At 46.1% G+C, this 15,865-nt stretch overlaps 2 protein-coding genes across 2 annotated transcripts in view; one reads left to right on the top strand and one right to left on the bottom strand.

Moving 5' to 3' along the window:
• Window positions 1–15,865, top strand: part of smg6 (SMG6 nonsense mediated mRNA decay factor) — a 418,703-nt gene that overhangs the window by 353,437 nt on the left and 49,401 nt on the right. Inside the window, 1 exon segment of the mRNA XM_078548325.1 lies at window positions 13,046–13,199. Coding sequence (XP_078404451.1) covers window positions 13,046–13,199 — 154 coding nt within the window.
• poldip2 (polymerase (DNA-directed), delta interacting protein 2) overlaps window positions 1–15,865 on the bottom strand; it is a 508,944-nt gene that overhangs the window by 148,849 nt on the left and 344,230 nt on the right. The window lies entirely within an intron of this gene.

A 15,865-nucleotide genomic window follows, 5' to 3' on the forward strand; every position in this document is an offset into this window, starting at 1 on the left:
ATTTAAATGTAACATTCCATCTTTCTGTAGTAAAGATGTTGCTTCATTACTGTAATATTCCCCACTCATGCTTGTACTACCCAGTCAAGAAATGCGTAGAATCATCGAGATTACAACACAGAGGGAGGCCATCTGGCCAATTAGTTCTGTACCAGAGCTAGCTCCTCAGTGGCTATCTATTCTAATCCCATACTGTGTATCAGCAGATAGTGAAGTAGCTGATACCGACTTCAGTGGAGTGTGACTGCTGAGATGATCGTATAAAGCTGTTTCACTCTGATGCGGCTTTGCCTGTGTAAGGTTGTTTCGGGTGGTATTGCTATCAGTTACACAAGCTCACACAAATATTATAGAGCCAGATTCGCAAAGTGGAAAGCAAGTGTAGTGTGAGTAAACTTTGTTTAGAACAAAATAGATTTAGCCAACAAATACTGAGGGACTTTTTTCTTTTGAAAATGTCCAAGCTATCCTCCAATCTGGCACCCAGGCCACCCCGTTATTGCAGCAGTGGGGAGGAATCCTGGAGTGGCTCCATGTGAGGAAAAAGAAGTGGTGAATTCAGACCAGCGGGAGAGTGGGTCCAGATGCACACCATGATGGGAATGAAGCCAGATTAACAGAATGGTGCAGAGGCTAGTGATCAGTGGGAAGGTGGAGAAGGAGCTTGTGACACGGCGGGTGGGAGGGAGAAGGGGCTGGTGGCGCAGTGGGAGAGAGAGGAGGCTGGTTACGCAGGGGGTGAGAGGGAGGGAGCAGATGGCACAGCAAGAGATAGGGAGGGGGAGTTAGAGAGGGACCTAGTGGAAAGTGGGAGGGAGGAGGGGTTGGGGGTGTAGAGGGAGGGAAAGGGGGCTGGGTGCGCAGAGGGTAGGAGGGGGAAGAGACAAGCAATTTGGTCAATGGGTGGAGGGTGATAAGTGGTGAGGTAGATAGGAGAGTTCTGGCGATGGAGTGAGTGGAAGGGGGTGGCAAGTTGGTGTTGTGAGAGACTGGTTGTGGGAGAATAGGCAAGGATAGTGAGGAGAAACTGGTGTATAGTGTAAATGTAGAGCACTGTTGCCCATGTGGCTCAGTGCTTGTTCTGAAAGATCATTGTCATCACATGATGAACTTCTGACTCGGTCTCTCCCCTCTTCAGTAATGATTGCAGCTCTACAGACAGATGGTAGTGCTTGTGGAGAAGCATTGACAACCAGAAGGGAGGGAATTATTGACTGTGCCATGGGCAAAGTGGGGGCAGTGTTGGGCAGGACTGGATGTGAAGGAATGTACTTCACTCTGATGCAATCGAGAATAGTTATCCCTGTCATTCATTCAGAATACAAATTTTAAATAAACTCTTTTTCGGTGACCAGTTGGCAAGTTCTTGACCAACGTATAACACACTGGAGCGCTGTGTGCACAATATGTGCTGAAAGGAAGTTCATTGCTTTCTAAATATACAGAGATTATAAAGCAGTTCAACCAGGTGAGTGTGCAGGAAAGCAAAAATGCTATTTAGGAACCTTCACCTGACGTGTGAAACCCTGGTCCCAGGCGACAACGTTCAGTTGTTTTCTGACTGGGAAAGTTATTTATAATTAAATTCTTGCATTTTGTAGTCTTTTGCTAAAAATACACAAGGCAGAGGAAGAGATGGCTGAATCTAGGATTAGGTGGGAAATACAGAGCCAGTTCATTGAGTTTTGGATTCAATTAGAGGGTCACATTCAGGCTTAGGATGTGAGTAAGCCAATACGTGAATAAAACAACCCAGAGGATGGGGCAGGGAGGCCATGCTCAGAATAATGGGTGGTAGTTGCAAGCTCCCCCCTTTTCCTCATCAGTGTTTCCTTTCCTGTGGCAGTTGTGACCTGCGTCTGGCCTGGAGGCTTATACGGATAGCATCAGAAACAGGTGGTCACAATTCCAGTGAGAGAAAGAAAGAAAAGTTTGAAGTTTAGCTGACACCCTTCATAACCTCTAGAGGGTTTCTATATTGGCAGCCTGCCAGGAAAGCTTTGCAAAGCACAGAGCAACCCCAAGAGGAGCTTCTACAGACTCTCCATACACAAACACAGATAAATCTCCCCGACTTGTGAACCCTGCAGCTTTATATAAATCAGTCGAAAGCTGGAGTTCACTTCCACCAGCCGTTGTATGGGACTTGGCACACCTTCCCTTTGGCCTTGCTGTGTGCATCCTGTGTCCTGCGCACCACACGGCGCAGACTGCTAATGGGACGTGACAAGCTGCACAACAGCCTCTTGGCTGCCAGACTGCAATGGGGTGAAGCTGAGAAAATGGGTAGGCAGCAACTCAGCAGACTGACTGCTTTGCGACATTTCCACTCCTGCCCTGCTTTTTAACCCTTTCACCACTGCAGAGTGTGTGTCTGCACTTCATTCACAAATCACTGTGCAACTTTGGAAACTTTCCACTGCTCAAACCTTGTTTGAGTTTTGGTCTCAGATGCAACACTGTAGGGTTCAGAAGAAAACGGCAAAACACTGCAAGGCGAAGAAGTTAATCCCTCCCTCTCTGAGCAGCAGGAAGCACCATGATTGAAAAAGAAAAACATTAGAACTGCATGACAGGTTAGTAAGCATCTGTAAAGAGACAAGACAGGGGTACAACATTCGAGTGTGCTTTCAGTGACATGCTGTGAACATCACACTACTTTAGTTATGACTGTATTGAAAACCGATTGGTTGGTTTTCCATTATTTGGGCTGTAGAGTTTGGGGAGGAAGTGCAACATAGGACAGCCATTTGTCACTAGACTTCACTAATGCCTCTGTATTGTAGCCCAGTTGGGTGGAACTGCACTCGCCTGGTTCCATTTTCATCTATCTAATGGTAGCCTACAATGGCTTCTCTTCCTGCTCCTGTACTGTTACCTCTGGTGTTCCCCCAAGATCTCATTACTCCCCTCCTATTTCTCATCTATATGCTGCCCCTTGGCAACATCATCCAAAACATAGTGCCAGCTTCCACAGATACACTGATGACACGCAGCTGTACTTCACCACCACCCCTCTCGACCCCTCCACTGTCTTTAAATTGTCAGACTCCTTCCCCAGCATCTCTCAGATTTCCAACATCCACAGTATTTTGCTTTTGCCCTCTAGTGTTTCTTAGGATTGTTCTTCATCAAATGCCATCTGTAGTGTTCTGTAGCTGGAGGTGGGGTTGATTGAGTGGGATGAGAGGACTCCGATGTTTCTTAAATGCTAACCTCCCTCTCAATCAACTTTCTGCGCACCTCATGTAGGTAGAAGGGGATCCGTTCTATATACATCTAAGTAAGTACAATAAGCGCAGTGACTATTATTACATAGGCAAGCACAGCAGTCATTCTGTAACAGCAATATCCCTCAAACAACAAAAGATGAATGGCTAGTTAAACTATGTAATCTGTAATTAGGAATGTTGATCAGGACTCCAGAAGTATTATGTAATGTTCCTGCTCAGAATCAGGCCATTTGGCTGATCAAGTCTACACCGATAATTTTCCCCTGGCCTAATCCCAGTCTCCTGTTCACTGTCCTTATCTTCTAATATTCCTGTTTTCAAGCAACCGATTTCAATATAAAATGATTTATGGACTCTGCCTCCTTGGTAACAGTCCTGCCCTCCCAATTTGAAAACTGGATGTTCCCAGCGCAGATCATTCCTGACTTTCTGTTTGATATTAGGACTTGGTTTGTGAGAGAGATTTACACATTCTGACCACCCTCTGTGTCATGATTTTTTTCTGAACTCCTCTTCAATTCTTGAATTTGTGCCATCTCACCAATTAATAGTAATCATCATTTCCTTTGCCATAACTTTGAAGACCCCTCTCAGTTCATTCCTTCTCAATTCCAGTGCAAAAGATTCTCATTTCTCTTTTCCTAACTCTAACCTTATATCAATATAATAAAAGCAAAAAACTGCGGATGCTGGAAATCCAAAACAAAAATAAAATACCTGGAAAAACTCAGCAGGTCTGGCAGCATCTACGGAGAGGAACACAGTTAGCGTTTCGAGTCCTCTCCACAGATGCTGCCAGACCTGCTGAGTTTTTCCAGGTATTTTTATTTTTGTTTTCTAACCCTATATCCCTGGTTTGAGAATCTCTGATGTCCTTGTCTATTGCTTTTATATCCATCCCATAATGGCAAGGCAAAATAATATGCAACACTCCAACTGTGACCTAAGGTCCTTCCCAAGTTTAAGAATTCTTTGCTGCTCTTTGAATTCTGTCCAGAGATACTTTACTCTGCCTGGCTTAACATCCCAACTGAAGGGCAACCATCTATTGAGGAAAAGCAAGCCCATTTAGGAATACAGTCCTGGCCACACCTTTCACATAAGTGAAAGTTTTATCTTAAATGTGCTCATCTGGTTTTTAAATTACACTTCAGCAGAAAGGAACGTGCTTTTGCCATTGTCTTCAATTAGGTGTCCTCTGGATTTCAATCCCTTCGCCAATGGGAACATGATTTTCAATACATTTAGCAAATCTCCCCCTCTTGTTTTCTCCAAAGAGAACAATCCCAAGTATCCAATAGCTGAAGTGCCTCATCCCTAGAACCATTCTCATCAATCGTTCTTGCACCCTCTCTAATGCCTTCACAACCTTCCTGAGGTGAGGCGCCCAGAATACTCCAGTTGAGGTCAAACCAGTATTTTATAAAGGTTCACCATAATTCCCTTGCTTTTGGAATCTGTGCTTCTATTTATAAAGCCCAGGATCCCTTATGCCTTTTTCACCACTTTCTCAAACTGCCCTGCCACCTTCAATGATTTGTGCACTCTAAATCTTTCTATTCCTGCATCCCCTTTAGAATTGAACCCTTAATTTTATATTGCCTCTCTTTCTTGTTCTTACCAAATGTTTCATTTTGCTCTTCTTTGCATTAAATTTTATTTGGCATATGCCCACCCATTCCATCAGCCTGTCTATGCTCTCAGTATCCTTGGGTGCATCTCATCTCATGATTTATCACCTGTAACTAATGCCAGACTTTCTAATAATTGCTCTTTACCAAAGAAAAAGATATTGCTAAAGTCATAAGGAAAGAGGAGGTAGTTGAGGCCCTGGATGGTATATCAATTGATAAAGACAGATTTAAGGTGATTGGTAGAAGGGTTAGAGGGGACATGAGGAAACATTTCTTCACCCAGAGGGTGGTGGGTGTTTGGAATTCACTGCCTGGTTTGGTCGTGGAGACAGAAACCCTCAACTCATTTAAAAGGTACCTGGAAGGTGGGATTAGAATAGGCAGCTATTTTTTTTCCGGCTGGCACAAACACAATGGGCTGAATGGCCTCTTTCTGTGCCATAACTTTTCTATGGTTCTAGGTGCAAAGTACTCATTTAGTATCTTGGCCATGCTCTCCGCCTTCATGTGTAAATCCCCTTTTAGGTCCCTAATTAGACCAACCCTTTTTCTTACCACCTTTTTACTACTTATATGCCAATAGGAGACATTTGGATTCCCTTTTATGTTAGTTGCCAGTCTCCTCTTGTACTCTCTTTGCCTCTCCTCCTTTTTCACTTCCCCTTTGAACTTTCTATATTCAGCATGGTTCTCACTTGAATTATCAACTTTCCATCTATCATACGCATCCTTTTTCTGCTTCGTCATCCAGGGAGCTCTGACTTTGTTTGACCTACCTTTACCCTCTTGGGAATGTACCTCAACTGTACTCAAGCTAAACAAAAAAAGAATTACCTGGAAAAGCTCAGCAGGTCTGGCAGCATCGGTAGAGAAGAAAAGAGTCAACGTTTCGAGTCCTCACGACCCTTCAACAGAACTGTTGAACCAGTTCTGTTGAAGGGTCGTGAGGACTCGAAACGTCAACTCTTTTCTTCTCCACTGATGCTGCCAGACCTGCTGAGTTTTTCCAGGTAATTCTGTTTTTGTTTTGCATTTCCAGCATCCGCAGTAGTTTTTTGTTTGTACTCAAGTTATCTCATCTTTAAACGTAGCCCATTGTTAAGTTACAGTTTTCCTGCCAATCTTTGATTCCAAATTTCCCGGGACAGATCTGTTCTCACCCCACTGAAATTGACCCTCCCACAATTTGCTATTTTTATTCTGCATTGCTCTTTGTCCTTTTCCATAGCTGTCCTAAACCCTATGATACTATGCTCACTGTTCCCTAAATGTTCACCTACTGAGACTTAATCCACTTGTCCCACCTCATTTCCCAGAACCAGATCCAACAATGCCTCCTCCTTTGGAGGGGCTTTTACTAGGTTTACAGTTATACATCTGCAGTTTCCCTTGCAGTACCCATTGCTCCATGATAACACTGATCAACCCTGGGCAATGGCTCCCCAGGAGCCTGAGCAGTGCATGTCAATGTAACTGCTTCACAATAAAAGGTGTCACAACTGAGTAACTCTGCCTCTGGATAAAACCAACACAATTCCAAAGGACACCGGTTAATGTTAGTGCCAGGACCAGCAGTTCCATGGCCAACGGTGCCCAGAGCCAGCAGTCTCATAATCAGCAGTGCCAGAACCAGTTGAGATTATCTGCGATGAACTGGAGCCTTCATGATCCATGTTTCTTTGTGCCACATAGCTTGATATTAATGACCTAAGCTCATGAGGGTGGGAGAGGGTTTCTGGCCCTCGATCACTTTGTGCTATTGATAGACAGTGAGGGAGTTGAGTGGCCATGGGATTACTAGAATATTATGTCTGTAAATACCTCTTTGAAAGTATTATAATCCTCTATAAATTGGATGCCAAGGTGTTTCCCAATAGAGAGGATGGGTGAACACCAGAACATAAGAACTAGGAGCATGAGCAGACCTTAGTAGCCCTTCGCGTCTGCCCTGCCATTCATGGCTGATTTTCTGCCTCCGCTCCATTTTCTTGCCCATTTTCCATTGAATGAACATCATAGCTCAGAGCCTTTGCTGGTGACACTCTACGACTGGACTGTATGGGGAGGAAAATGGAAATCGCCCCAGGAAACATTCCCTTTCACCCAGTTAGTCGCTTCTGTTCAAGGGCCTTTCTCTCCGTTCACCTGGCATAGCCTAGATCAGGAAATGTGACAACAAAACAATGTTCTGGCATAGCACCAGGGCACAATGCCGCCTGAGTATAGAGCACATAACTAGTGAGGAATAACTCATAACTCTAACCATGTGTGTAGGATCCTACAGCTGGCTTGAGGATGCACATGTGGATCATGCTGGCTCAGAGCTAATTTTGCTACGATTCAGACTAAAGGTTCTGTTGTTCAGTCATAATCAGTACTCTTGAAATAAAATTGAATTCTGGGTTGACGAAAATCCCTACACGTGTAGTTTCTAACATTTTCCCCCTTGATCCACATCCTTTCTTCACCATCCCCCCTACTCCAGCTGCGACAGGCCTGGGTTGCACATTTTTCCACTTCTCGCCAGTGACTCTCTCCATGACTAGTTGGCAGGAAGTGTGAATTGAGTGATGCTAGCCAGATGTACATCCCCTCTACATCCCCCCCACCCCCCCAGCCCACCCCACAGCACCCACTTCCCAGCGAGGAAGCACCTTACTTCAACATGGCACTCCATCCAGTGGCCTGGCTAAGAATTGTCTATTTTCCCCGTAATGATGACAGGAGTCACTTGCACTGAAACTCGCAACCTCATCTAATATGGTTGTGAACCAACAGCACTCTCCAGATATGTCTTCAGTACAACGTGTAATCCTACCCAACCCTGTCGATCAGTTTTCTTACCAATTTTCTCCCCCCCTCAACTGAAGGTGCTGACTCTCAGTGGGGTCAGATTCTGGAGGTGCTGAATCTCACTGGGGTACAGTCCCTGAAGGTGCTGACTCTCATTGGGGTACAGTCCCTGAAGTTGCTGACTCTCACTGGGGGACAGTTCCTGAAGGTGCTGACTCTCACTGGGGGACAGTTCCTGAAGGTGCTGAATCTCACTGGGGTACAGTCCCTGAAGGTGCTGACTCTCATTGGGGTACAGTCCCTGAAGTTGCTGACTCTCACTGGGGGACAGTTCCTGAAGGTGCTGACTCTCACTGGGGGACAGTTCCTGAAGGTGCTGACTCTCAGTGGGGGACAGTTCCTGAAGGTGCTGACTCTCACTGGGGGACAGTACCTGAAGGTGCTGACTCTCACTGGGGGGCAGTTCCTGAAGGTGCTGACTCTCACTGGGGGACAGTTCCCGAAGGTGCTGACTCTCAGTGGGGGACAGTTCCTGAAGGTGCTGACTCTCGCTGGGGGACAGTTCCTGAAGGTGCTGACTCTCACTGTGGGGGCAGTTCCTGAAGGTGCTGACTCTCACTGGGGGACAGTTCCCGAAGGTGCTGACTCTCACTGGGGGACAGTTCCTGAAGGTGCTGACTCTCACTGGGGGGGCAGTTCCTGAAGGTGCTGACTCTCACTGGGGGACAGTTCCTGAAGGTGCTGACTCTCAGTGCGGGACAGTTCCTGAAGGTGCTGACTCTCACTGAGGGACAGTTCCTGAAGGTGCTGACTCTCACTGGGGGACAGTTCCTAAAGGTGCTGACTCTCACTGGGGGACAGTTCCTGGAGGTGCTGACTCTCAGTGGGGGATAGTTCCTGAAGGTGCTGACTCTCGCTGGGGGACAGTTCCTGAAGGTGCTGACTCTCACTGGGGGACAGTTCCTGAAGGTGCTGACTCTCACTGGGGTACAGTCCCTGAAGGTGCTGACTCTCACTGGGGGACAGTCCCTGAAGGCGCTGACTCTCAGTGGGGGACAGTTCCTGAAGGTGCTGACTCTCAGTGGGGGACAGTTCCTGAAGGTGCTGACTCTCAGTGGGGGACAGTTCCTGAAGGTGCTGACTCTCAGTGGGGGACAGTTCCTGAAGGTGCTGACTCTCACTGAGGGACAGTTCCTGAAGGTGCTGACTCTCACTGGGGGACAGTTCCTGAAGGTGCTGACTCTCACTGGGGGACAGTTCCTGGAGGTGCTGACTCTCAGTGGGGGACAGTTCCTGAAGGTGCTGACTCTTACTGGGGGACAGTTCCTGAAGTTGCTGACTCTCACTGGGGGACAGATCCTGAAGGTGCTGACACCCACTGGAGTAAAGAGCTTGAAAGTGCTGACGGCCTGCTGTTACTTGATTCAAGTGCTCATTCATTACTTTTAAGAGCCTAGGCTGTGACTGTGTATAGCTGATGCCGATACTCTCTATTTGAACAGTAACTAAAAAAACTTGTATTTACATAGCACATTAACATAGTAAAATATCCCAAGCTGTTACATTGGAGTGTTATCAAATCAAATGTGACATTGAGGCATAATTTTAGGACAGATGAGTGAAAACTGCTCAAGACCTAAATTTTAAGGGGGTGGGAGGTGGGGAGAGTGATGAAGCAGCTAGGGAGGGATTTCCAGAGTTTAGGGCCCAAGTAGCTGAAGGCACGCTCACAAGTGATGGTGCGATTAATATTGGAGATGCGTAAACGGCCAGAATTGGAGATGGACAGAGATCCTGGAGGACTGGAGATGGGTACAGAGTTATGGAATGACGTGGCCTTCTGGTGGTAATATTTTAAATCAGTTACCCTCGGTCAGTAGAATCTTACCTAATCCTAACATGAAATAAGTGCAAGAGCAAAGTACTGTAGATGCTGGAACTCTGAAATAAAAACAAAATGCTCCAAGTACTCAGCAGATCTGGCAGCACCTGTGGAGAGAGAACTAGATGCTCTGATTGTGCAATCTTGCCATTATGTAAAATGATAAAATTTTTGCGTAAGTGCATCTGATTATTCATTGGAACAATTAGCGCAGAAATCAGTGTGTGACTGGTGCGGGAGAATTATGATGTGAACATATAGCTTTATAATCTGGGCACTTAATCTTCAACTTTTGAAGTCAATCCAGTACAGCTTCCTCAATAAAGGTTTGTGAGAATATGGATCAGACTGCCTCAGAGCCACCAATGCTGAATTAATTGAGGTTGACAGTTATATGGGAAGTTGAGAAAGGGCAGGGAAGTAGGATTAAAAGACAGTTCCTTTCTTGACCTCAGGATGTTCTAAAGTGATTCACAGTGAGAATAGTCACTGTTGTAATGTAGGGAATTGTGGCAGCCAATTTGCGAATAGCAAGGGCCGACAAACAATGAGATAAAAAGTCCAAGTCAGCAGGTTATAAACGTGTGGGTTGAGGGATGAATATTGACGAGGACACTGGGAGATCTCCCCTACTATTCTTTAAGTAGTGTCTTGGGATCCTTTTCATCCACACAAGAGGGCAGATGGGACTTTGGTTTTTAAGATCTCATCTGGAAGATGGTACCTTTGACAGTGCCACACTCCCACAGTACGGATGCTGAGAGTGCTGGCCAGAATTATGAGCTCAAGTCTCTGAAGTGAGGCTTGATTCCACAACCTGTTCTTTCAGATGAAAGTGCTACCCACCAAGCCAAGGACAGCACCTAACTGAAAGCTAGAGCTACCATAGCTAAGAAAATGGTGAAGCAGACTAGGTGAGTTGAAAGGCCAAATCCCGGTCTTGTAAACCAGTTGTTATTAGTGACACCTGACTAGTAATTCTGTTGAACAATATTGCTTTCAGAATAGGCAGCTCCTTTAGAAAGGCCCACGTGCAGCAACTCAAGTGAAACATTGACAAAGGAATTGAATGCATTCATGTTTCAAGTACAAACAGAGGGCCATGAAAACTAGCAAAACTGACCAACAATTCAAAGCATAACACCTGGAAACATTGGAGGACCGAAGGACACCACAAAGTAGATGATCTACAGTGCAGGATGGGCAATTAATACTGGTCTTGTCAGTAGCACCCACATCACATGAAGGAATAAAAAACATTCTTTCAACATTGAGAACCGTGTGGCATTTCAGAGGACAGTTCCCTTTTAAAGAGTCACGTATTCCTAATGAAGCATTGCCATGATTCTGAGCGCCAAGATACAAAGAATAAACTGACAGAAAGCTCCCACTCCCAGTCTCTTGCCGCAGAAAGATGACAAAAATTAGATTAGAGAAATAACACTAATCTGACATTAATAGCTGCATGCAGTCACAAGGTTACAATCGTGACTCGAAGCTAAAGACAGCGATTGTACTTGGAGACAGTATTCTATGTTACAGATGGCTTCTTGTTAAGATACTTGGGCAGAACCCGTGCCCTGGGGTGCTGGCAGCCAAAGGTTAGATTATTATTAAATAAATAATTTAATTTCCTCTTTTTCAGAAGGTGCTGACTCTTACTGGGGGGGGGGGCAGTTCCTGAAGGTACTGATTCTCACTGGGGGACAGTTCCTGAAGGTGCTGTCTCTCACTGGGGGACAGTTCCTGAAGGCGCTGACTCTCACTGGGGGACAGTTCCTGAAGGCGCTGACTCTCACTGGGGGACAGTTCCTGAAGGTGCTGACTCTCACTGGGGGACAGTTCCTGAAGGGGCTGACTCTCACTGGGGGACAGTTCTTGAAGGCGCTGACTCTCAGTGGGGGACAGTTCCTGAAGGTGCTGACTCTCACTGGGGGACAGTTCCTGAAGGTGCTGACTCTCACTGGGGGACAGTTCCTGAAGGTGCTGACTCCCACTGGGGGACAGTTCCTGAAGGTGCTGACTCTTAAATCCAAACTTGCTGTTCACTTTTCCTTTTCTGAGCTTGAGTCTATTCCCCACCATTCTGTTGTTATCACACCATATCTGTGTGGTACCCCAAATCAGGCATAACAGGCAGTAAAGTGCCCCTGCATTTCATAGAATCAGTTGGTGAATATCACTGTTTTCACTGTATAAGTTGGCAATGTGTTTGAAAACAAACTTTAGAATCTCGGTCCACTGAAGCACCTAATGGACAGAGTATGCAACCGCATCACCATTGTTGACCCAGCAAAATTGTTGGGAAACATTGGAAAAGAAATTTACAGTGAATAATTTGACAAAAAAGTTATCAAAAATTGTGGCAACTGGAAATAATGTTTATGGACAGGAAGACCACATCCCAGATTTATATTAATATGTAGATCCTTATAAAGGGAAATAGTACAAATTTGCCTTTTCTATCTCAGGCTAAGCTGTTACAGTAGAGCATGTAACGAGGCAATACAGGCAGTTCTTCACACAATAGGATGAACACATACAGCGGATTCTAGGTCACAAAGACCAGGCAAAAAGATGAGGTGGATGCTGTGATGGGGTGCAGTATGAGGCCTCTTGTGATTATTATATTACTGCTTTGTGCTGTGTAACGTATCTGTTTTGATACATGAGGTAAGTCTTAAGCATGCAGAACTTTTTCCAAATATTCAGCTGACTGGGCAGTTGCTGGCACTGAGGGATGACTGATTATCCTTGCAGCTGTTACGCCTCTGGATATTTGCTCATTGTTCACAGATTATTACCAAACGTGTGGTATAATTCAAATCCAAAAATGTATCGCGCACAAGGATAATGGAGTGAAACATCTATATATAGGACAACCACTGTTGATGTGCAATGAATCCGTGGCAGATGTACCAGATTGCTTTTGTATTGATTGAGGGAAAGTGAGGGTATCACACTGCTGATGGGGACACATAATTAGGGTGAGGAACTCAAGTTTGTGCCAGTAGCAAATTGGAAGGAAGTAATACTTCTTACATTTCTTTGGATAAGAGAGCACACAGGTTCTCTAGCTCTGGATCCAGGATTGAGAGGCACCCTGCTATCCCAACTCTGGTTCTAGAATTGAGAGAAAACTTGGGTGTTCCTGGTCTGAATCCAGGATCATGCAGAATTCTGAATTCTTGTCCTAGCACCACATTCGCAGGGGTGGAGTGCCATTAAAAATTGTATGGATTGATTGTTTAATTTGACATGCCTGTGCTGAACAGCACAAATCCTAAATCTGACACACCCCCATGCTGACTTTACACCCTCTCTGCTAGTCCCCAGCAGGTACCATTATAACCCCTGGCCTTATCCCCTTACACACTTCCAAATAATTCCCCTTTCCAAATTATACACTTATCCTTTACAGATCCTTCTCATATCCTGCAGGATAGTTGTTGCTGGAAGGAGATTTATTTTGATGTAACCTTTATTTTTATTTTCCTTCTCAGGCAGTATTAGAAGATCAGACTTTCAAGAGACAGATCGAGATTGAGATAACACCTGTCTTTCTTGTGCCAGACACCAATGGATTTATTGATCACCTCCCCAGTCTGGTCAGGCTGTTGGACTGTAAGCTGTACATCATCGTGGTCCCACTTATTGGTAAACATATTCTTCACTACCCTCTCATCCTAGATGAATATTGTCTGTGTGTGGTCTGGCAGAAACACTGAGTGCAGTAAATTGATGAGATGCCTTTAGTTGAGTGGTTGCACCAGGTTACATCTGGTGTTTTCTTTTTTTAAGGGTCTCCTTTAAAGTGTGTGTCATTGTAAACTGCTAGGAATGTGAGAGAAAAGCTTCAGAAACAAAACGAACTCAAGTCCCCGGTCATTGTTGATAATATCGCTCCCCAGTGATGTGAGAGTTCAGGACATCAAAATAAATCCAGATTAGCAACCCGGGTGGAAGTACATTACAAAAAAATCACCAACCACAGGAACGAATCTCAAACAATTTGTACAATCATCTGATTCCAAGATTGTGCAACATCCCATAACACTCAGCCAGCCACTTGTATTTTTGTAATTATATGCTAGTTGTTCTCAGTATTCCCCAACCATCTCTCTCCCTCTTTCTGCTACCTCAAATTATTGTTAGATTTTGCCATTTAGTTGTGAAATTAATCAAAGTATTGATTGATATAAAACTAGTCCATCTCCTGTGGCATTGCACATGGATAGTTAACACCTTGTGAACTTTCACAGTGCAGCAGCATAAATACCTGCAGTCATTCTTGGCATTTATAGTAAATATCAAAGCTTCGACCAAGGCATGTGAGGTGGCAAAGGCATTAATTGTAACATTGGAGGTGGTGACATTGGGGTGTAACCGGGGAGACGGTGACATTGGGGTGTAACCGGAGAGACGGTGACATTGGGGTGTAACCGGAGAGACGGTGACATTGGGGTGTAACCGGAGAGACTGTGACATTGGGCTGTAACCGGAGAGACTGTGACATTGGGGTGTAACCGGAGAGACTGTGACATTGGGGTGTAACCGGGGAGACAGTGACATTGGGGTGTAACCGGAGAGACTGTGACATTGGGATGTAACCGGAGAGACTGTGACATTGGGGTGTAACCGGAGAGACTGTGACATTGGGGTGTAACCGGAGAGACTGTGACATTGGGGTGTAACCGGAGAGACTGTGACATTGGGGTTTAACCGGGGAGACGGTGACATTGGGGTGTAACCGGAGAGACGGTGACATTGGGGTGTAACCGGAGAGACTGTGACATTGGGGTGTAACCGGAGAGACTGTGACATTGGGGTGTAACCGGAAAGACTGCGACATTGGGGTGTAACCGGAGAGACTGTGACATTGGGGTGTAACCGGAGAGACTGTGACATTGGGGTGTAACCGAGGAGATGGTGACATTGGGGTGTAACCGGGGAGATGGTGACGTTGGGGTGTAACCGGGGAGACGGTGACGTTGGGGTGTAACCGGGGAGACGGTGACGTTGGGGTGTAACCGGGGGGACGGTGACGTTGGGCTGTAACCGGGGGGGACGGTGACGTTAGGGTGTAACCGGGGAGACGGTGACGTTGGGGTGTAACTGGGGAGATGGTGACGTTGGGGTGTAACCGGGGAGACGGTGACGTTGGGGTGTAACCGGGGGGACGGTGACGTTGGGCTGTAACCGGGGGTGGCGGTGACGTTAGGGTGTAACCGGGGAGATGGTGACGTTGGGGTGTAACTGGGGGGGCGGTGACGTTGGGGTGTAACTGGGGAGACGGTGACGTTGGGGCGTCACCGGGGAGAGGGTGGCATTGGGGTGTAACTGGGGAGAGGGTGGCATTGGGGTATAACCGGGGAGAGGGTGACGTTGGGGTGTAACCGGAGAGAGGGTGACGTTGGGGTGTAACTGGGAAGATGGTGACGTTGGGGTGTAACTGGGGAGAGGGTGGCATTGGGGTGTAACTGGGGAGAGGGTGGCATTGGGGTGTAACTGGGGCGAGGGTAACATTGGGGTGTAACCGGGGAGACGGTGACGTTGGGGTGTAACCGGAGAGAGGGTGGCATTGGGGTGTAACCGGGGAGAGGGTGGCATTGGGGTGTAACTGGGGAGTGGGTGGCATTGGGGTGTGTTAAGATTAGAAAGTTATTGCTAGTGATAAATTTGAGGTAACCACATTCCAGTACCTAGTCCTCCTCCAACCTGTCAGTAAATCTCATAGGTTGTAGTAAATAACTAGGACTCAAGGGGCAGAACTTTGCTGCAATGGTAAACCACACACCAAAATATGAACAGGCAATAGCAGCTGAGTGAGACTGTGCAGTGCAGGCCATAACCACACTGTGACATAGTAATGGCAGCCTAAATATTTGTGGCTTCATTCTCACAGTTTGATATGTTATGATCCAGTAACATAATCACAACTAGCTGGTACTTGGTATGGAATGTAGTCACAAGGTGTGTAATGGAGATGGAGATGCTCCAGGCCATTGGATCTCAGCCTTCCAGAATACCAGCCCCACTGACTCTCATTCCAGGATCCAACTGTTCCTTCAGTGATTCCAGGGTCAAGGTCTCACCAACTTCCACATGCATGATCGTCACAGGGAGCTAGGAATAAAATTAATGAGCAGGACCTGAGAGTTGTAATCTCGAGATTAGTCCCAGTGCCACAGAAATAGTATAATGCAGGTGAATTTGTCGCTGGAGAAAAGGTGTAAGAGGTAGAGCTTTAGATTCCTGAATCATTGTGACTAGTTATGGGGAGATGGGACCTGAACAAGCCGAAATGGTTACACCTCAACAGA

Source organism: Cetorhinus maximus, chromosome 9 (assembly GCF_964194155.1).
Source record: "Cetorhinus maximus chromosome 9, sCetMax3.hap1.1, whole genome shotgun sequence".
NCBI classification, from domain to species: Eukaryota; Metazoa; Chordata; class Chondrichthyes; order Lamniformes; family Cetorhinidae; genus Cetorhinus; species Cetorhinus maximus.